Source organism: Rosa rugosa, chromosome 2, assembly GCF_958449725.1.
Source record: "Rosa rugosa chromosome 2, drRosRugo1.1, whole genome shotgun sequence".
Classification (NCBI taxonomy): Eukaryota; Viridiplantae; Streptophyta; class Magnoliopsida; order Rosales; family Rosaceae; genus Rosa; species Rosa rugosa.
This window is the reverse complement of record NC_084821.1, coordinates 71,163,648-71,186,769: the sequence shown is the minus strand read 5'-3', so window position 1 is coordinate 71,186,769 and position 23,122 is coordinate 71,163,648. Positions and strand designations below refer to the sequence as shown.

The following is a 23,122-nucleotide window of genomic DNA, read 5'->3' as shown; positions in this document are numbered from 1 at the left end:
GCTCAAGGGATTTGCTGGAATTTGTACACGATGAATGTCAGTTATTATATAGGTAGATAGTTAATTAGCTGGATCGTTGTGATCATGCCTACATAGTTGGGATTCTTATTTTTTTTTTTTTTTTTTTTTTTTGGTAAAGACATATATAGGATTGATCGAGCTATGTGATGTGTTTGCAGTATTCATATCTTTCGTTTTGAGCCATGTGTATCTTTTGTCCGTTAGAGAGAATCACTTCTTTACAACATCTTAATTTGAAACTAATTTGTTGTTCTATCCCTTATCATTTTGGTTTTTGTTTCAAGACGAGCCATCTTCAACCTTTTGCCCTTTTCAATTTTTGATTCTTGGTCTGAACCTCTTTCCCTCTTCATGAAAGTTTTTCTGCAAAATTTTAAATACAAAAGTTTTTATAACTTGGCAAAAAAATTCGAGGTAGAATAACTGCCCAACCTCAAACCTAATGAATCCGCCTCTCGGTCAATAGTGAGGTTTCTCTAAGATTTGACCATCCTCTTCATTGCTCGGAATAAAGAAAAAACAAAACAAAAACAGACTACTGCAACAATTTTTTTGTTTAATTTTAAAGAAATCAGCTCATTGCAATGATCAAAGAAATTACACATAATGATCTACTTCGATGGGGCTGTCAAAAAAATCACTACCTAAATAATTCAACTTTTTAAGATTATGGAATTTAGCCGAAATCAACCCAGAAATGTCGTAGAAAATCAAGAGCCAAGATATTCTCAGTATTTATGGGGACAAATCTTAGAGAGAACGGACAGATTCCATCCACATAAAAAGAGGAATTCCTTTTTTCAAAAAAAAAAAAAAGAAAAAAAAAAAGAGGAATTCCTATAAAATAAAACAAGAAAAATAAAAACTAGAGCCCAAGCCCAAAATGATGGACCCAAGCCCAATTGCATAGGCCATAAGCCCATGAATTGAGGAAAAACACTTGACCACAGACCAGCCGCCATCAGCCCCACACCATTTGCCCGCGCCTTCGATGGGGACTTTGAGTGAGAACAATAATTACCTATCCTCATAGATTTAATTTATAAACGAGGAGTGAGTAATGGACACACGAGACCAGAACTTGCCTTGTGTGCAACCCATCATCGATCCATATCAGATGTAGAGTATGTATGACGGCAAATGTAATTTGCAAAAGCAAAAAAATTCTTTTAGTTTCGGATCATGTTTTTAGAAACTCGCTGAACCGGAAAACCAGCATTGGGTCTTGTCCAACCACGTTCTTCCAATCTCTAACCTGAATCCGAACTGCCAAAATCCAAAACACTAGAGAAAGTCCCAAGAGCAAAGCACAGAAGGATAAAAGTTTCTTCTGTACAACAGAACCAAATATTCCACACTGCCAACAAACTCCCTGATAAGCAAGGGAAAAGAAAAACTTATAATACAGAACCTTACTATGACGATTCTAAAATACAAGCAACTGTGAGGTTGTAGACGATCACAGTTGGCAGTTTGGCACCCATGAAAACACGAGATTTATATGTCACCCAAATCTCTTTAAAGTTTTGGGTTACGTCACTGTTGTTTGCTACTGGTTTCACTATGAATAAAATAAGAAGCAAAGCAAAGTAAGAAGTGAATGGAATTTAGTCCTCCTATTTATGGGGAGGGAGTTCCTCAAAGCGGGGAATTGAATCTCCTTAAAACGTAGGATTCAGCTCTCAGATTTGATGGCTAATTTGCTTTGTAGTCCAACACATCCCAATTTTTAACGTTGTCAACAAAATATATGATAACAAAGATAGAGAAAATCGTGTCCAGCTGCTGCAAAAGGAGAAGGAAGAGTTGGTCTACATATTCAGTACTAACTTGACATACGAGAAGAACACTAAAACAAAAGCTTATACCTTTGAGTGCAAACTGTTAAAATGCTTTCCTGAAACACTCTGGAGGACACTTGGGACACCTTTTTCCTGATCATCTTGACTTGGCATTAAGGAAGAGACTCACCTCCTGGCAGATTTTCTGACAAGCCGCAGAAATATGGACTGATAGTACTAGCATCAATGGGCAATGGCTTATGAAGTCTGAAACTCACGTGTAAGTTGATGTATATTTAATCATTTGCAGTGTTCCTGCCACAGACAGGAGTATCCCTTTTCAGCTTGACAGCTCAATCTAATTTTTATTTGCAATATAAAGTTATAAACTTATATAAGGAGAGTAAGAGACCTTTAACCTCGAATAACTTGCAAACAGCCAAACCAAATAATAGAAAGGTGTTGATCAACCCTGTATTATCTTCAGGGGAAAGGGAGCTGAATTACCAGGAAACTGTTTTGCATCTCTTGTAGAACAGTTGAGCGAAAGCCTCCTACAAATACAACTACAAATCATACCCTAATAATAATAATATAGAATGATTATTTCTATAGAAAATTTTTATTATTCCATCAGCATTGCAATTTTATGATATCATAGTATTGACTTGTTTTTACCTCATCCGCAGGAAAGCAAATATGTTTCAAAATTAACTTCTTTATGTGATTGCTATCATGCCAGAGATACTAAAATTTACTGCACTGCATTACTGCATTGCAGTAAAGTGTCTAAAATGGACCTATTTGTTTCTCCTTTGAAGAAATTACAAAGTAGTCAAGAGTAAGTTCCTGTTATAATGCAAAAGTACAAAGTCATTTAATATGATCATAATGGAAATGGAACATTTTGCGTTACAAGAAAATAATACATTCCAGATTATATGGTGGGTTTAAAGTTTCAATCTGAATTGGTGTTGCAGTTCTATCCATGAACTAGAAGGTTATAACTAGCTATTTCCAGTTGGTGAGCCGTGACCTGTTGGTTAGCTAGCCTAACTAACACTGTGGAGGTCACGGGTTCAAATCTCACTGACATCACGGATGGGGTGGGGTGGGGAGTTACATTGTCATCCAGAGTAAAAAAAAAAAAAAAAAACTATTTCCAATATTGAAGGATAGGACTTACCTTATAAACATACAAGATGTTACTAATAACAGGAAGTCGGGAACTGCAACTATAATTTCGTCACCTGCCTGCCAAAGAGTCAGAAAATTCACATGTAAAATTTAAGAAAAGAAATAAAAAAGAAAAATGTTAATGCATGGAAGGAGATCCATACTGCACATCATTTTGTAAGATGGATATGCACTTCCAGTTATAACTTAGACCCAGCTAGCTAGAACCTAGCTATCTATGTTCAATTACATTTCTAAAGAGCATACAATGGTTCTCAGAAGCATGCTTTGTCGAGGGTGTGGCTGAAACACAGATCAGCATGAACTTCTGAAATAGAAAAGGAAGGGAATTTCCCACTGCTGAGAGGGAGGCTAACACTTAAGCTTACAGATAGAGAAAGATGTTTTGTTAAAGAGATTTGTGTAACTGAAGATCCATGCAATCAAAACTGAACATCAGTTTTGAATGTTTGTATTTATACCATTGAATACTGTTTAGTATTCATCAACAGATTGGTTACCTTTCTGGAGATCAAGAAGCTGCATTTTGAGGGTAGAGGCACTGGCAACAGACTTTTGGGAAAAATGGCGCTGAAGACAATCCCAAATATCCTTGGATGTCTCGAAACCAATGGTCAGCTGGGCAATATTTTCAGTGAGAGTGGTGGTGAGAATGCTGACAATGATTTGGTCTTCTTTGAACCATTTGGTGTAGGCTGGGTTGGGGATAGGGACAGCAGTGATAGCTTTGTAAAGAAAATCAAGAAAAGGGAGAAAAATAGAAACTGGAATTAGAAAATGATGGATCGAACTACATGAGGGAGCTGAGCAAGTACAGCTATTTATACTAGAGCTAGGATTTACAGATTGATGACACGTGTGATATCTAATGTGTGATATTATACTGCTAACACCCTCCCTCAGCTTGATGATTGGATACAATCTTCAAGCTGACATGAGTACTAAAGCCAGGATATAGAAGCGTGCAGCAACTTGTGTCAACCAGGAGGAATGAGAGGAAGTAATCGCCACAAATTCGTAGACTCACAAGCTTGTCTACAATTCAATAGATTTCTGTCCGGAATGGAAGGAAGGAGCCAAGTTCCTAGTGTTGGCAAAGCTTCGATTTTCTTGAGGAGAGCATGCTGCAAACTACCCTCAGCTTCCTTGGTATCTACTTTGTTCATAGACCTGCTATACACATATATTTTGTCCGTTCTTATGTCCTCCTTCTTGCTGTCATCCCCATCAACACCCTTAACAACTTCTTGACAACTCTTACTGAAATTTTCAGCAACAACCCCAACATCCATATCAGTTTCACAAACAAAATTATCTTGAACTATCTTTTCGACATCAGTTTTCAAATTCTCATTTCCTTGAAGTTCAGTAGTGACATAAGAGTTATTGCCATCTTGAGCCTGGGCAGGTGTGGAAATTTTATTTGCAGAAGACACAGAGGCTGCATTTCTGAGAGCAGACAATGATGCAGAGCAAGGCATGGCCTGTGAAGAAAATTTCTCCTTACGAGAAAAGCCATTATTTTGCTGAGAACTATTGTTGAATGTACCAGGTTGCACATTTTGTTGAGAGAAGTTTCCATGTTGTTGAGCTCCACTGTGATTAAGATTGAACTGTTGAACATATGAAGTGCTAGAACCATTTTGAGGTGCATAACCATAAGAGGGAGCAGATGATGAAAAGTAATTTTCATTTCCAACATTATTATGCAGTATATATCCAGAATTAGGCACTGACTGTGGAACACCAACATTGGTAGTGAATGGGAGCAGGACTTGACAATTTGGAGGAGCATTAGGTATACTAAAAGCTGAACTCGATATCATGCTATTATGTGGTATCCCAAAATGTGTAGTAGAGCTAGGTGGTGTAGCATTATAATGATGAACATTGGAGGCACGAGATGATGTATTGTAATGGTTATAAGAAGGTATACCTGGAATCAGATTAGTATTGGTAACATTAGGCAAGAAACCAACATTTGATGCAGCAGTTTGTAGAGAATGTGTCATTGAAGAATATCCAGTATAATGGGATGGAAAGATTGCTTGAGATGATGGCTCTGTACTTGGTATCCCATATTGCATACTTTGAGATGAATTGGCAAGAATATTTTGTGCAATCATAGCTGTAAGAGAAGACGATGGCAGTGCTTTGTGTTGGAGCATGGAAGCAGCAGCAAATGATCTTGATTCTTGAACAATATCGGACTCAACATCCAATAACATTGTGCGAAGCTCGCTTAGAGATATTGGCGTTGTTCGAACTCTGATGACAGTCTTAATGGCCGCAAAGTCAACAGGCAATCCATTTAGGATCAGAAACACTATATCTTCATCAGGAATGAAAACTCCAGAAGCAGAGAGTTGGTCCCGAACAATTTTAAAACGTTCCATATACTTGTCAATACTATCTTTACCTTTCCAAATTTTCTGCATTGAGGCCTGGAGCTCGAAAGCTTTGAACTTTGAAAGTTTAGCATACCTCTCATAAAGTGAAGACCAGACTTCTTTTGAGGTTTTGCTCCCAACAATAAAAGAAAGAGCATCAGATGACAAAGTACTAGTGAGTAGAGTCATTACAGCAGAATCATGCTTCCTCCATTCTTTATACTCTTCTGTAACCTTAGGGGTAATACCAGTCTCTTTTGTGATTTTATATTGTGGAGGACAAGGAATAGATCCATCAATATACCCCATAAGATCACACCCTACCAACATAGACTCTAGCACAAATCTCCAAGTCACATAGTTAGTATCATCTAACTGCACGGTGATGAGATTGCAGAAGTTGGAGAGGAGACAATTATCCAATCGACTGGTATTCATGATTTTGAGAGCAGAGTTAATAAGAAACACAGAACCGAATACTAGTACTAGATACTTTCCTCACAAGAAAACCAAACAGATAAATCTGGAAATAGCCAATTTCCAAACCTTCAACTTCTTCACAAGAAAACCAGTAAAACTGAATTGCTTCAATTATCCCCAAATTCTGAGAGTTCAGAAACGTTCTTATAAATTGTCACACTATCAATCAAACTCCCCAAATTTCTGAAAATCAGAGTACAAATGAGCAAGGTAGAGGCTAAAAGCGAACCAAAAAATTGTATGCTGAGATGAACAACTTCAAGGAAAAAACCAAATCGAACACAGGAAATGATCTGAGAGCTTGCACTATATCTGAGTATATATGATGTCAATTATCTCTTGACAAAGAAGTAAACTACAAATCTGAGTCTTGAATTTCTTCAATCAAAGAAGCTAGGGTTTCAACAAAACTTTTACTTCTCTGAGCTTGTGAGTAGCTACAATAGTGAAATCGAACGATGATTATGACAAATCTGAGCTTCAAAGATGTACAGCAGTACTAATTCTCAACAAATTTTAGTGAATCTTGAACAAATCTGAGTTTCTGAACTTGATAATGAAGAACTAGCTTCCAAAACTGAAATCGAGTGCTAATTATAGTAGATCTGGACTTCGATGATGCAAATCGGAAGAGAAATTTCAAGAAACTAAAAGAAAAAGGCTACTGGATCAAATTGAAGATGAAAAACATATCTGTTGCTGCTGAAAATCGAGGATGAACAAGATCGAGTGTATAGAAACTTGAATCTGTGCTTGAATCTCTGAGAAATTGATGAAATTGCGGTCACTGATCGACCTGAGCTCTGGTACCATGATAGCTTTGTAAAGAAAATCAAGAAAAGGGAGAAAAATAGAAACTGGAATTAGAAAATGATGGATCGAACTACATGAGGGAGCTGAGCAAGTACAGCTATTTATACTAGAGCTAGGATTTACAGATTGATGACACGTGTGATATCTAATGTGTGATATTATACTGCTAACAAGCAGTTTGGCCTTCAGAGGGAGTGGACATGATGGTAGGTGGGGGAGCAGGTTTGGAACCGTCAACATATCACCACAGATCATTGCCATTGAGGTAAGGTTTGAGCTGCCGAAGCTAAACCAGATAGTTAATTGGTTTCAGTGAGTTTGATAAAGCTGGAAGTATTCGGAGATGAGGAAGAAGCAGTGGTGGTGGCCATGAGGGAGGGAGGGGAGGCGCTGATTAGGAAGAACAGCAGAGGAAGAGAAAATCGGATCGGAAAGAGGTAAGGAACCTAAACGCTGATACCATGTAGAAAATGTGTTTTCTGTATTGATTCAATCTGATTACAATGTACAGTTATATAGCTAAGGTAATTTGACTGTTATGCTACTGTTACAATAAGCTATAAACAGTATTCAATGGTATAAATACAAACATTCAAAACTGATGTTCAGTTTTGATTGCATGGATCTTCAGTTACACAAATCTCTTTAACATGTTTCACAAAATTACCTCCGACCAAATATTATTTGCTCAAAAGGATGGTTTTTGCCTACACAAAGTTACCGTTTCCAACCAGAAATTATTCCAGTTTAGGCAAATTGTTATGCAGCAAGGATGATACATTCACCAGTTAAAAAAGTTTTCCATGCAACATTTTCCAAAATTGCAATGATTTCTGATAAAAATTAAAAATACAGTTTGGTCAAATAATCTGACACTATTCCTCTGGAGGACAAGTCGGAGGAACCAACTGGATTACTGGAAGCTTCTTTTGTTGAAAGGGAAGCCGGGGGGAATGGGATCCGAACAAGGTGATCGATCAGCTTGTTGCCACAGTTACTTCTAATCTGCTGTTTAGGAATTAGGAAATGTGCAAATCATACCAGTTATAATTTAAATGAAGCTATAGTTATCGGTAAGCAATCCAAACTATACTCTATAACGCTTTCAAATTAGCTAATGATGTTGAATAACATAAACATTGAGTGCCAAGATGCATTGCTAATCATATATGTATTTAGAATTTACATATACTCCGATCCTTAATATGTTATGCAAAAAAGAACCAGTTTGCTTTGTACACGATAAGGTTAAGAGGGTATAATAAGATGAAGATGAAGTTCATTGTTAATCCTCTACTTATACTGAATTACCAAATTGCATGACCCTTTTCTGTTTTGTGCCAGATTTCTCCACCTTCCCTGTCACACTTTATTCTAGCTTTGAAGTTTTATGGAGAAGAAAGTTCAGAGAGAACTCAAATTAAAAGGCAATTCATGCTGTTGGGAAAAATCTCAAACAGGTGCATGGGGACACCACAATCTGATTAAATCCAATTGGAGATATAAATACACAAACACCACATGGTGACATGGTCCAATATATTGAAGTCTATATGGGTTCAAGTATAGACAAAGAGCGATGCATACCTCAGCAATTAGAGTGCTTTCTAATATATATCTTCTCCTGATCAGCACAGCAGTGGAAAGGAACAACTTTTTTTTGAAAACTTGGCTTTCCTCGATGCAGAACTTCAAACAGTCAATTATTTATATTCCCCTTCAATTAATTAAAATAGAGTTTTGTTAATGCTTGAATTAGAAAGACTCAATTTCAAGTAGAAAAAAAACCCTAGGAGAGCGACTTCTCTCTCACCCTACTTCGACGGCGCCCATGCCTTTTGCCCAGTCTCCTCTCATTCGCACCCCTTAGTCTCTCCTTCCCTCAGCCCTATGGTCTCCATCGATGCTGTCACGGCGCCCACCGCCTTCTCTAGGCTGCTTTCAGGGAGATCATCATCTCCTCCACATCATTGCTCGTCTCGACGGACGTGCCATTCAGATCACATACATTCTCCTTGTGAGGGATGGTGGATTGTGCGTCGCTTGGTAGCCTTGGCTGCGTTGGTAGTTTTGCGCAGCTTTCGGCCTCGACCACGACGGGGAAGGCTTCGTGGCCAATCCTGTCTTCTGGGGTGGAAATTTTGGATCAGGGTAGGATTTGCAGTCGCTCTGGTTTTGCAGACACCGGCGGTGTCGTTGGGCTGGTCGAAGGTTATTCGGTGGTTCATCAGCCAAGGCGTGCTGCAGTTGACGGAGTTGAAAAGGCCGTCGGAGACGGTGGAGATCTGCATCGGGGTACCCTGCTCATGGGTGTCCAGATCAATATGGGTTTGGGCCAAAATCCGAGCCCAGCAGTTGGGCCTGCATTTCCCATGGGTCTGGATTTGGGACCCAAGAGACCTTCTATTTGGTTGCTGGTTAAGTTTTACTACTTGTAATATTTTGGGTGTGTTGCTCTTACTCTTTGGTAAATTGATCATTGCTACATTCTATGAAGAGTCTCAGTACAATCACGCTGTGAGTACCACAATTGAGTGCCTTGGCGAGCAGTGTGTTTTAGGCTGGGATGAATTTAGTTTTGATTGGTCTACCAATTCCTTGCATACCCAAATTGCTGATATTGATGATTTGCTCCACAAATCTCAAGGTCATGACAATGGTGTTATTGTTGGTAATTATCTTGAGGAGGCTGGGATTTTATCTTCAGTTTTTGCAAAGTTCTCTATTAGTGCTTTAGAGCAATGTTTTATTGTAAACGGACAAATTGTTGGTGTAGTACACCTTCTGATTTGTTCTCATTTAGCTCTATGGTCAAGCCGAATTTGGCATTTGTATGCTCCCAATCTCATGTGGGATGCCCTCTTGAGCGATTTCTATCGCTAATTCAATGAATTCTCTTCTTTAAAAAAAAAAAATGCTAGAATTAGAAAAAGCAAATGTGTAAAAAATAAAAAATCAAGTTGGATTTTGGCAGAGAGGCTACTGTAGTAAAACTGGAAGTGTTAGAAGAGTGACTGATCGACTTGAGTTAAAAGATCGATATTCACTACAGCGGCACACTACATATTTCAACTTTTTTGCATTTGGGTATATTTTGAAGGATTATTGAAGTTTGAATGAGTATACAAAATATATAACAAGTAATAAAGTAAATGAAGAGTAGAGAAGAAACCTTACGAAGGAAGAGATTTGGAATATGAGAAATCTTGGGCTACTCTGGACCGCCCTTCCTGCATCTTTTAATTAAAGGGCAATCACATTAGATGTAGAGGGATCTTAACTTTGTGAGGCGTTGCATAGCTTGGCGTGAAGGAAGATACTTTAGATTGTGGCAAAGCTCTATATCGAGGACCGTAAGAGAAGAGAGGCTTCCCAACCATTCTGGAAGAGCCTCCACTTCGTCGAAGGAGCTTATAGTCAAAGATGTCGGAGAAGTGAAGTGTTGAATCTGTTCATGCAGAGACTTGAGTTTAGGCCACCCAGATAGCATTAGTGTCTCAAGTTGTGGTATGACAGGGAATGAATCGAGCTCCTTGCAGAACTCACCAACTTCCAATCTTCTCAATTTGGTGAGAGATGCTAACTCGCTGAGTTTGCTTATTAATCCATCACAACTATAAATTTTCAAGCTGCTGAGGGCTGTGAGGTTGTCTGAACATAGAATTGTCTCCAGACTAGGGCAGTTTCTTATCTCCAGCCTCTCAAGATAGGGAAAAGATCCAAGCAGACTTGTCAATTTATCACAATTGCGATTTGTGATTTCATGACATGTAAAGCCATGTAAAGCATCAATAGACTCTAGACTACTATATGTCCTTATGTCCAACCGGTGGAGGGACAGGAGACTGTCTTTTTGAGAAATAAATAACTTCATTAATTTATCCATGGCCAGGAGGCATATACATCACATGTTGTTTCATACCAACCGTACTAGATGGCACAAACCGCCAAACAAATGACAAGTGACCCTCATTGTAGAATACGTACACTTATTAAAGTGCCTAACCAAATGAGAAAAAACCCAAGACTATCTAAGCTCTTGCTTTAGCAACTCCACTCGCCTAGAGACCTCAATTGGTGTGCGGGTAGATGAGCTAACTTACATAGCATCAGACTCTAAAACAAAGGTAGGCACAGAAACAGGAAACCTAGAGTTTCCCCTTGCCCTTAGCTTTAGGGCCAACCTCCTGAGCAGTAGTAGTAGCAGGATAGGTAAGACGCAAAGGGGTCAAACCAACCTTCTTTTGAGACCGGGGACCCTTGTTCTTGCTTCCCAGCGGTCTTCCCGACCTCTTCTTCAGTGTCACCAAGGCGACATCATCCTCAGCTTCATTCAAACCAAGAGCTTCCGCATGGAGAGTGAGAAGTTTACCACCCAAAATGGTTTTGAATTTCTTAGGGGAAGGGATAGTTACCTCTTAGTGGAAGGGACGAGAGACTGTCAATTGAAATGAACATTAGTTTATTGCAGCTACGTATTTTTATTCTTCCAAGAGAGATAGAGCCGTTTAGCCCACTCAGGAGGCTCAATAGTTCAGAACATTCCGAAATCTTTATTTCATCAAGGGATGAGAAGCCCTATAAACTTGGAATGGATATTAGGGTAGAGCATTCTTTATTTTCAAGGTTTCAGGACTGCCGTATTCAATTAAATGGGATGGACTCCAGACTGGGGCAGTCATATATAAGCAACTCCTCTAGCTAGAGACGGTGCAAGTAGCCCCTCAGGTAAATACATCGGTTTATTACACCCATCAATCACCAGTGACTGAAGAGAAGCACAACAACCAAATCCATGGAGAGGAATACATGCAAGTTAACTCCTCACAACGATATATCTTTAAACTTGCAAGATTCTTGTTGTTCCTTAACGTCCCTTCCGGCAGGCAGTCAAGTCCCTTCACATCTGATATATGGAGATAAGTGAGAGTTGTCAGTTTGCTTAGAATACTGGTTACTGGCACACCGCTATCTATTTTCACCAGACTCAGCGACTGAAGAGATGAAAAATAACTGGGAGCACTTCTTAATTAAGCGTCTCAAGAGATTGAAACACCACTATTGGCAACAATACTTGTGGTTCACTCCATTCAATTAGCTTCCCGGCGTATCTAATAGTCAAACTTTTCAACGCAAGAAACAGAGCCTTCGTCTGACAACATGTCGTAGCCTCATGGGGATCGTAACCGTAAAAGTCAGATCCTAGACTTTTCAGGTTTGACATTACTTCAATGTGAAGAGATCTAAGATTCAGCAGATGGCCAAGTTTTGAGACTTCTTTGCATTCTTTGCAACTGGAAAAAAAAAACAACCTCTTTCAAATTTGAGGGTAGAGACAACATACTCGTCATCCATGAAGGAAACTTATCACCCAAGAAGTTAAAAAAGAGAGTTCCAAATTAGGGTGTGGTTGAAGTGCTTCCAGTACATCCTCATCATTGTAGTTTGACCTGTTTGTCCTCGATCAACTCAGGCTTAAATCACGTATACACTTCTCCACTAGATTTGCTTTCTTAGCTTTTTCTATATCTGTCACACATTCCAGACAATAAATAGATAATTTACCTTTCAATTGTTTCAAGCTGCCGAGTGCCTCGACTCGCCAACCTATCTTCTTAAGCACCTTGAAATCAGGTAATGACTGAAGGTTCGTCGATCGCCCCATCCCAAATGGCCATGGAGAACATAGACCCAATTTGTGATCATAAGAAATATGTCTCAAGTTGATCAAATTGGTCAGTTCCTTTGGACGCTCTCTCAACGCGAGACTGTACGTTCCATACGTTTGTAGGTTATTGTTAGAATTTGTGGCTTTGATACCACTGTTGTAATTTGTGCGGAAGCTTTTGAAGTAGTGGGCTAGGACAATGTGTTTAGGACAAAGTGTTTAGGAGCTAGAAGTTGGGAGAAGATGTTATTAGGACAAATATGTTTGGAGGATATGAGTTTGAGGAGAAGTAGAGGAGGGAATGATAGCAATACTTTGAAACTTTCAATTGTATTGCTTAACTATTGATAACTTCCTTGTTCTTACATTCTTGATTACAAGAGTACATATCATATTTATAGACCTTGATGGATCATTCTAGACCTTACTAGACTTTTTAGATGCTTCTAGATCTTAATTACACTTACATGATCAATCTAGAGTCTTACCATTCTTATATGATAGTTCTAGAGACTTCCTACACTTACACGGTAAGTCTAGAAACTTCTTGCACTAGTTGTCATGATCATACTAGATCATGTTCTAGATTACTCTAGCAACTCTTAGACTTCTATTTAATTGCTCTAGACTTCTCTAGATTGATGTAGATCATCTAAGATGTTTCAATGTGCATTAACTTTCAATAGTTATAAAGCTTGCCAATAGATTTGGGGAGACTTATTATGTTTGTATGGGAAATATCCAAATACCTCAGGTGTTTCATTTTTCTAACTGAATCAGGCAACTCGTCAATAACTGCACTGCATAATTTCACAACTCGCAAAGCTTCAAAGCTTGGTAAGGTGTTAAAAAAGGACTTGATCCCTCAAAAAAAAAAAAAAAAAAACGCAAACCTCTTTTTGTTTCAGTCTCCTTGGAGTCCCACCTAGATTTGGATACATGTTCTGCAAGATCATGCACAAGATCATCTTGCAAGAGGTGATATTTCCAAAAGAATATTAAAATATTCAGCACCTATATCTTCCATCTCTAGATTACTTTCCTTGGGAGAAGAAGGATGTAGCCATTCTTGAGCCATCCAAAGTAGAATTAAGTTCTCCCTATTGAATTCAAAATCTTTGACAAACTTAGAGCAGAATGCAAAACACTGTTTTAAAGCTGGTGATTTCAGTTCATTAAAATTCAACTTTAAAATTGACAAGAATTTTGTATCTCCTCCAGCCAAATTCCATATGCTACTTTCTACGATTGACCTCCATCCATCACTTGTTTTGGAGCGCATCCTGTATCCCAAAACCTAGAAATGGTAAATGAGTTAAACTTTTGTTAATTACAAACAATTTAAAGTCACAATAATGGCACTGTAAATATACATACAATATATATCCTGCTAAATCAAAGTTGATTGATTATATTAGAGATCCTAACACAAGTTTTAAAGGGTGGTAAAATGCTAGCTCATACGTTTTCCACAACAAATATGAAAGCTACTTTGAAGAAAGTGAATTTAGTGAAGAAGTTGAGAAGCAAAATTAAGTTGATACTCTAAAAGTGATGCGTCTAAGATAGGCCCGGCCTTGCCCAAGGGAAGGTTGGGCACCATTTTTTATATATATAGGTATATATATTATATATAATTTACAATAATATGTTGCGAAAAAAAAAAAAAAAACTTTAATTTTTTATTCCAGAATTCTAGACGCATTAACTGCGTGTTTTCTTCTTCTTCTTCTTCTTCTTCTTCGACTCTTCAAGTCATCGAGAACTAGAAAAAGTCAAGCACCATTATAACAGAGTCTCTCACTCTCTCCAAAACGTTAAAATTAAACAAATTTCTCTTTAAATTTGATGTTTCAATGGTTATTCAATCCCTCAATTCTTTTTCATCATCCGTCCCTCCAATCTTTCTCCTCTCTATTTTTATGTTCTTCTATGGTGATTAGGCAAATTATTTGGCATTCCATGATGCAGGTTTAGGTATATATTAAAATAGGTATTGGGTGTTCTTTAATTTTGAAATTATGAATATTAGAAATTTGTTGCTTGTTTTTTGTGGTTCTGTTGATTATTCTAAAAACTTGTTAATTCGTAACTTTTCAAAGCCAAGTTAATCTCATAATCGTCATCAAAAAAATCTTCGGATCAGTCTTAGGCACAAAAAAAAAAAAAAAAATTCATCCTGGGCATTAAGAATCTCATGACCGGCCATTGTCTAAGAGAAGATTTCCATGGTATGGAGTTGAGAAGCACATACCTTTGCCACTAGTGGTGCCTGCACACCTTCTAGCAATCTCCTTTCCAAGAATTTCTTGATCTTTATTTATATGAGCAGTTCCATCTGGAAATGCTCTGTACGTTCTTCAATATTTGCCAACACTGGTTGTCTGATAGCTTATCAATCTCAAGCATAGTATGAGAAGATATCTTTTGACAAGCAATTTATCAACTCTTCCCATTTTTCAGATTCAAGGCACCAAGCATCATGCAGTATGAGAATATATATATCTTTTCCTTTTCAGCTCTTGTTTGAGGGTTTTACAAAGTCCATCCTTGCCCTCTTCTGCAGCTTTGGGTCGAAATGATTGCAAGATCCTCCTTAATATCATCACGACTTGGAAATCAGTAGATACATATATCCATATTTTTTCATCGAAGTGCCCTTCTATCTTAGGATCATGGCATGCTAGTTTCGTCATGGTTGTCTTACCGAGGCCTCCCATACCCACAATAGCCAAAACGGAAAGCTGATTTGCTTGACTACTGGTTGAGTTGATCGAGTTTGTTACTATATCGGACACTACCTCCTCTCTGCCAATGATAATCTCTTCATCTTTATCAAAGAAGGAGTAAGTTTCCTTGTTATGAGAGGTTGTTGCTTCTGCAGATGGCAATAGCGTAGAAACTAACCCAATACCAGGCGCCATTTTACACAGATTCTCCAATGATTTAGTGATTTTCTGAATCTTTCATCCTTTTTTACAATGATATGACGCAGTCGGAAAGTAACCCTAGGTTTACAAGCAATAAACCTAAAACAAGAATTCTGGAGTCCACCAGAGATAGATGAGAAAACTCTCAATTTGATTAAAATATGATGAAAGATGTGTTCTGCAGCCGTTTAAGGTTGCTTATATATGGGAAAAGAAACCCTAGGGCGACTAACAATGAAACGCTAAAGTCCATAGGTTAAAACAAAACAAATCCAAATCGAATAGAAAACTTAAAATGCGGAAAGCAGTTTTGAGGCCCGAAAAGATCCCGAAAGCCTGAAAAAGCCCACACATTATGGCAAAGAGACGAGTTTTGTTCCTGGAGTCGTTCCTTTTCTGAAAAAGTATAGCAATCACAATTCTGAAACCGAACGCCAAATTTGCACTAAACTGGGTTTTCCCTTTTCACGATCAAGCTGCTCTTTGATTCTCACTGCCATCCATTCTACATCACGATATCTGGCCTAAGAGAGTGAAAGGGAATTGGAAGTTTTGCCGATTCGGGTTGGCAGCTCTACTTGAAGTCGGAGCTCTTCATATCTGCACTCATCCAATAGATTATTAGCATCATCAGCTATGTCTTCAAGCTTCGTCACCCACAGCTGCACCGCCTCACCACCCTGATTGTGTCGCGGATGGTCGTCATCACGTAGCAAAGCTTCAAGCATGACTAGTGTTTCACGCAGATTTGTTATTTCTCATTTTAATCCCCATTGTAGGCGGAATTCTTGTCCGGCTTGTGAAACCAGTCTCCTATCCACTTCCCAGGGAAAAAAATTTAGAAAATCTGCCATCTCTAGTAGTAGTGAACAAGGAAGAACAACAGAGCCAAGAAAAGTAAAAGATAGAGGCGGTGCCTCTCGATCTCTCTCTAGTAAGGTAACCTAGAGTCGATCTCATTCCTAATCTTATACTAGGGAGTGTTTTAACTTTTAAGTCTAAAAACTTCAAAACTAGAAACAGTGACACGCAATTAAGATAGCTTAAGATTTAAAAATTGGCTAACATGATATTAAGTTCATGTTTCTCGACAATGGCGTTGTCTCCGTCCAGATTTCTGAAGAACCATATCTACGTGGTTTAGAACGCTGCAAAACCAATCTTGTTGGTCGAGTCGTGCTCCCACCAAAAGCAACCCCTCTTAAGTCCCATGAATTGGTGTCGCAGCTTAAGTCTTGCTGGCCCGCCCTAAGCAACTGGTCCGTCTCACCCTTGGGAAGGGGTTTTTTTATGCTCCAGTTCCAATCCCTAGAGGATATGCAGAGTGTCTGGTCTGCTGGTTTAGTCTCTTTGCAACAAGGAATCATGCGCCTGATAAAGTGGACGCCGAGTTTCTCCCCTTCAAACTACAGAAACACCTTTGCGCAAGTCTGGGTTCGTCTTTGGGACTTGGGCTTCGCGTTCTGGGAACAACAGACCCTCTTTGAAATTGCAAGGGGAATTGGGATACCCATGAAGCTCGACCCGAGAACAATTGATCGATCTGTTGGTCTGTATGCTAGGGTTCTAGTTGACGTTGACCTTTCAAAGCCTTTGGTTCAGCAGCTTCGAGTGACCCGTGTAAATGGAGACCAGATTTCAGTTGCCATTGAGTACGAAGCCCTTCCAAGCTTGTGTTCCAAGTGCGGCCTTGTTGGGCACTTAGAGGTCAAATGCAGAGTAATGGCCCGAGCTCCTACAGAGGGAGTGCCTATCTCCGGTCGTGGTCGCTCTACCACTCGTAGACCGAGGAGGAAGCCCAAGGATGTTTCTGGTCCTCCCACTCGCAGCGGAGCTGCTTCGCCATGCAATGTGGATGCAGTTAATGTTAGTGAGAGTAATGGTTTGGTGGATAAGAACGGTTCAACAAGCCAGATGGATGTTAATCTAACGGTAAGTGTTGTGAAGTCTGGTGCCATCCTTGAGACAATTGTGGTGAATGATGGTGCCGAAAATGGCCTGGTTATGCAGCAAACTTCTACCCAGGCTTCTTCCTTTGAGAGTGTCCCACCTGGCTTTCAGAGGCTGCCCATGGGAAGTTTGAAGGAGGCTGAGACAGTTAGTACTTCATCAGATAGTGTTACTAAGTCGCCAATTAGTGACTTGGGAAACGAGGCAGTTTCAATCCCTCCTGAGAATGTTGCGGACTCGGAGGACCAGTTGGAGGATGGTGAGTTCACACCAGTAGTTTCCAAGAGAACTAAAAAACAGCTCAAAAGACCTGTTTTGAAGGTTCCAGCTCGTAAAACTTTCACAGAACGTGCTCTCATTCAAAAGGGAGCGAAGCACAAATTCATCTAATTAATGAAAGTTCTGTACTGGAACGCTCGTGGCATCGCCAATGATGACACTCAGCAAGCGTTAATGGATCTGGTACGTGTGCATCGTCCTTGTTTTGTTGCTCTGTCTGAACCTTTTGTCCCTATTAGTGCTATTAACAGGTCTTTTTGGAGGACTTTAGGCCTGTCTCCTTTTGCTACTAATGACCGGGGTTTGCAAGCTCCCAACTTGTGGATCCTTTGTCAAGAGGCTCTTCAACCCACGGTCCTATCCTCTACTTCTCAGCAGGTTACCTTTTCTTGTCGGCTTGATGGTCATCGGTGCGTATTCACTGCGGTTTATGCTAAAACATCTACTGTGGGCAGAAGGTTACTTTGGCAGGATCTGACTAGTATCTGCTGTGCCCATGTTCAAGGCCCGTGGGTAGTGATTGGTGACTTTAATTGTGTTATGGGTGCGCATGAGAAAAGGGGAGGCAGTCCTTCGAATCTGACTTCTTGTATTGACTTCCAACGAATGAGTGCTACATGTGAGCTAGTGGATATTCCTACTGCTGGGCTAGCCTTCACATGGTCTAACCGTCGAACTGACGTTAGGTTGGATAGGGCTCTAGGTAATTTGGCCTGGTTGGAGGCTTGGCAGGTCCTAGAGTGCAGTACTTTAACTAAATCAGCCTCAGACCACTGTCCAATTCTTCTCTCTTTCTCAAAGTTTGCTTTGTGTTATCGATCTCCTTTCAAGTTTCAAAATATGTGGCTACAGGCCCCCAATTTCATCCAGCTTGTTAAAGTTTTTTGGGATGGTCTTCAGTTCTATGGCTGCCCAATTTTCGTTCTGTGCTCAACGCTCCGTGCTCTTAAAGTCCTACTTAAGACATGGAATAAAGCCCACTTCGGCAATGTGCATGCGCAGGTGGATGCTGCTAGGCATGATTTGGATGTTATTCAAGCAGAAATTATGGACTTGGGCCCTTCCGAGGATAGGTACATGAGGGAGGATGCAGCTAATGCGCATTATCAGTTTGAGCTTTCACTGCAACATACTCTACTTAGGGATAAGTCTCGTGTGCGGTGGCTAAAAGACGGAGATCGTAATACATCTTTCCTACACAACATGGTAAAGGTGCGTCGTTTAAATAAAACGATTTCTACTTTGTCTAATGGACAGGTTACCTTGCAGGACCACGACTCTATTGCTAGTTACATTGTGCAACACTATAAGACTATGTTTACTCGGGACCAGGGCATCATTGATTCTGGCCTTGTGGAGAGAGTGATCCCACATTTGGTCACAACTGAAGAGAATTTGTCGCTCATTTCTATACCTACTGACGAGGAGATCTCTTTAGTAGTCAGGTCCATGGATAGTAGTAGCTCACCTGGGCCCGATGGTTTTGGAGGAGGATTTTTTAAAGCCTGCTGGTCCGTGGTCTCTGGTGATGTGATTCTTGCGGTTCGAAGCTTTTTTGAGATGGGTCACCTTCCTCCACATTTCAACTCCAATACGCTTATTCTGATCCCGAAAGTCCTTGAGGCTGAGGGTATCTCAGACTACAGGCCTATTGCATTAGCGAACTTTGTGTTCAAAATAATAACTAAATTGATGGCTGATCGGTTAAGTCAAGTTGCTCCAAGGTTAGTTTCTGCAAACCAGAGTGCCTTTATTCAAGGTAGGTCAATAATTGACCCTATTATTCTTACTTCGGAATGCATGAATCTTCTGGATCACAAGTGTAATTTTGGGAATATTGCTATCAAGTTCGATATTGCAAAGGCCTTTGATACTGTTGATTGGAGCTTTCTGCTTCGGGTTCTTCGAGCTTTTGGTTTTGATGGAACCTTTGTGCATTGGATTCATTGTGTGCTTCAGTCCGCGCATCTCTCCATATTGGTGAATGGTCAATCGTGTGGTTTCTTTACCTGCTCGCGTGGGGTGAGGCAAGGGGACCCTTTATCACCAATTCTGTTTTGTTTGGCTGAAGAGGTGTTGAGCCGGGGTCTTTCTGGGCTTGTATCTGACAGCCAGATTGAGCGCATTGCTGCCCCTAGCTCTTGTTCTCCCCCTTCACATGTTCTCTTTGCAGATGATGTAATGATTTTCATGCAAGCTAGTCCTAGGGGTTTAAATGCTCTCACCCAGTTCATGGAAGAGTATGCTGCGAATTCAGGACAGGTTGTCAACCGAAACAAGTCACTTTTATTCCTTGGCAAGCATGCCTCTGCTCGGCAAGCGGCAATCCAGTCTACCTTGGGTATTAAAATGGGTGAGCTTCCTTTTATCTACCTTGGTGTTCCCATCTTTCAAGGTAGGCCGAAGAGTGAATTCTTAAGACCGGTGGCAGACAAGGTTCGGTGTAAACTGTCTGCATGGAAGGGAAAGATGCTTTCTCAAGCAGCGAGGTTGCAGTTAATTGATTCGGTTATACACAGTGTGCTTATATACAGTTTTCAAATCTATGCTTGGCCTCGCTCTCTTTTGAAGAAAGTGCAGCGATGGATTCTCAATTTCTTTTGGACTGGGGATCCCCTCAAAAAAGGTGCTACGTTGGTTTCCTGGGATAAAGTCTGCCAGCCAAAGGACAGGGGTGGTCTGGGGCTTAAAAATATAGTTGTCTTGAATCAGGCCCTTCTTCTCAAACGAGGTTGGGATGTCGTCTCCAAAGCTTCCCCTGCAGCATGTTTTTTGCAAGATCGGTTTCTTACTGCTGGATTTCAGCCTTGTCTTTATTACAAAAAGTCCTCCGTCTGGCTTGGGTTGAAGCAAGTTTGGAAGACTCTTCTCTCCAAGTTGCGTTGGATAATTGGTGATGGCGCTTCAATAAGGCTATGGAAGGATAATTGGATGGGAGACATATTGGGGGAGGCTTTCAATTTGAGTCCCCAAGAGCTTGCTAATCTCGATAACACAATTAGTGAGTTCATTGTTCATGGTAAATGGGTATTACCTGACATCTTTGGTCAGGTGTTTCCTGAGATCGCAGCAGCCCTTGCTTCTACCACGCTTCCCATAGAGCCAACAAAGGACCAAATGGTTTGGTCTGGCTCCTCCTCCGGTTCTTTGACTTCGAAGGATGCTTACCTGGCCTTGGCTCCGTCTTCTCCTATGTTAGCTTGGGGTTCTCTCTTATGGCATCCTGCAATTCAGCCGCGGAAAAGTATTTGTTCTTGGAAGATTTTTCATCAGAAAATTCTCACCGATGAACGGCTTCAAAAGATGGGGATTACTATTTGTTCTCGGTGTAGCCTTTGTGAAGCTGGTTGTGAGAATTGGCAGCATTTATTTTTAAGTTGCACGGTGGTGTTAAAAGTTTGGAGGTGGTGCTTTCGCATGTTCCAGATAGCTCTCCCTCAGCTACTTTCGTTGCATGATTTTTTTACTGTGGAGTTTATGTCTAATCTCTCTGTCTCCTCGAAGATCCTTTGGCGCGTCACTGTGTGTAATGTTCTATGGTGCCTCTGGTCTGAGCGAAACAGATTGCGACATGATGGAGCAGGTAGGTTTAATTGGGCTAGCTTCATGCATTTTTTAATTAATGCCATAAAAGAGTCTGCTAGTTTGGTGTTTGCGTCATCCACTTCACATTCTGGGGCTCCCATGTTTAAGTTCTTGCATCTCTCTCCTTTGCGACATAGTGCTCCCAAGTTTACTAGAGTTACTTGGATGCCTCCACCGGCCCCTTGGATAAAGATTAATATTGATGGGTCTTTCAAAAATCGGGACCAAGCAGGCTTTGGAGGCATAGCACGGGATAATGATGGTTCCTTTGTTCTTGCTTTTGCCTCAAGAGTGTGTGTCCCAAGTGCTCTGGATGCCGAAGTGTTGGCCTTTATTGAGGCTATCAGGGTGGCCAAACTGAATGAGTGGCATTACCTGTGGGTCGAAACGGACTCGGCCTTGGTCTTGAAGTATGTTGCTACTCCGAACTTGATTCCTTGGCGACTAGGTGTGCAATGGTCCAACTGTCTGGCTCTTGCAAAGCACTTGCAATTGCATGTTTCTCATATATTCAGGGAGGGGAATGCTCCAGCTGATACCTTGGCTAATTACGGTGCGTCTCATGTTGGAAGCCATTTATGGTCAGCACTGCCTTTGTTCTTGGTTCCTGGTTTTGGTCGTGATTTTTCATCAAGGCCAACCTACAGGTTCTCCTAGTCCTATAAGTTACTTTATTGGTTCTCTTTGCACTTCTTTCAATTATGTTTGTTCTCTTTGCATTAGTACAGAATCTTCTAGAATGTTCTATGTAGATTTGGGTCTCATTGCTTTTTTGTAATTTTATTTGGGAGTGGCCTTGGCTGCGTCCTCCACCCCACTTGTTTTGTTTTTGAGTTATCAATAAATTTCTGAGAGTGGGCGTTGAGCTAGCCCTCTTCTCATTTTCATAAAAAAATAAAAAAAAAAATAAAAAAAAGTTCATGTTTTGGTATTCCTATTAGGTATAAGACGATAATAGGGCTCTATTTGAGGTTTCTCTCTAGAAAGGTGTAGAGTAGAAAAAGAGATTTTCGATACACATCGTCTATGATGGAGATAAACAATGCCAAGTTGGTGACCTTGCGATGAAATATGCTTTAGGAATATGTTTCAACTAGCAACTTATAAAAAGTTGTACTTTGGTTTTGTTTAAATAAAGTGACTCAGTTTATTGCTTGTCAAAAAAAAAAAAAAAGTTTCAATAATACCTCGTCTTGTGTATACCCACCGAATAACATCCCAAATGCTTCATCCCTTTTGAAGGCGTTCCTAGTGTCTCTGTTTGCCTTTATTTATTCGTGTAGAAAATCAAAAGCTTTGCCCAATGCATCTTCGACTGATGTCACATCCGTTTTCTAAACATCCTCGTCTTCATATAGAAAATCCATTTTCTTAAAAATTTAAAACTTTCCTATCCGCCCTAATGTCATGAGCGGATCTTGAAGCCTACCATTTCGTGGCTAAGAGGATTTCCACATTCACCGCATCCTCTTCTATACTGAACAAAGAGCTGCAAAAGCCTAACAACATATCAACCAGCTAGCCCATCGAGGTCCTGATGATACTTTAGAAAGTGAGTTTGTTGATTGTGGTTTCGTTCGAAGGTTTGGGACTCGTCAGGAGCCTGTTTCTGTTGGACCCAGCTCCTACTAGTTTCTGACACACATATGTAGCATGCCTGAGCCACCTAGCTTGCTATACCCACTTCCACCTCTTCCTTAGTCTATTCCATCCTTTTTTGAAACCACTCTGAAACTGTTAGATGTTTGGCTTACTTGTTTACAGCTTTGCTGTTATTAATTTTGGGAAACAAATGATCCCGTTGAATGAGATGGGAATTGGGGCTGAGTGTTATTTCTTGTCTAGGTATTAGCGGTTCAGTGGCGTTTTGAGTTCATATTGTTCACAATGTGTTGCCCTTGGTTAAGTTAACCTAATGTCATTGATCTTATGGAATTCAAAGTCTCAGAAAGCTGCAATTGAAGTTTGAGCCTTGATCAGTCACATACTGGTAAAGAGTCCAAAAGTTGCAAGTCCTCAGTCTGATTT

The 23,122-nt window shown here is 40.1% G+C and overlaps 2 protein-coding genes across 5 annotated transcripts; both read right to left on the bottom strand.

Annotated features, from left to right (window-relative positions):
- Positions 1-1,337: 1,337 nt before the first annotated feature.
- Positions 1,338-7,148, bottom strand: LOC133729893 (uncharacterized). Of its 4 annotated transcripts, none has more exons than XM_062157518.1 (5): positions 3,500-7,148; positions 2,989-3,056; positions 2,215-2,356; positions 1,890-2,117; positions 1,338-1,806 (listed from the first exon to the last, which is right to left on the bottom strand). In XM_062157518.1, exon 1 carries the CDS (start codon positions 5,825-5,827, stop codon positions 3,977-3,979), a length of 1,851 nt encoding a protein of 616 aa, XP_062013502.1. In that variant the 5' UTR covers positions 5,828-7,148; the 3' UTR covers positions 1,338-1,806; positions 1,890-2,117; positions 2,215-2,356; positions 2,989-3,056; positions 3,500-3,976. The 4 variants fall into 4 exon arrangements, with proteins under 4 accessions (XP_062013502.1, XP_062013503.1, XP_062013504.1 ...); XM_062157519.1 differs by having other exon boundaries at positions 1,338-1,803; XM_062157520.1 differs by having other exon boundaries at positions 2,222-2,356.
- Positions 7,149-9,941: 2,793 nt separating this feature from the next.
- LOC133731458 (uncharacterized) lies at positions 9,942-10,568 on the bottom strand. The gene has a single exon (XM_062158823.1). It carries the CDS (start codon positions 10,566-10,568, stop codon positions 9,942-9,944), a length of 627 nt encoding a protein of 208 aa, XP_062014807.1.
- Positions 10,569-23,122: the final 12,554 nt, after the last annotated feature.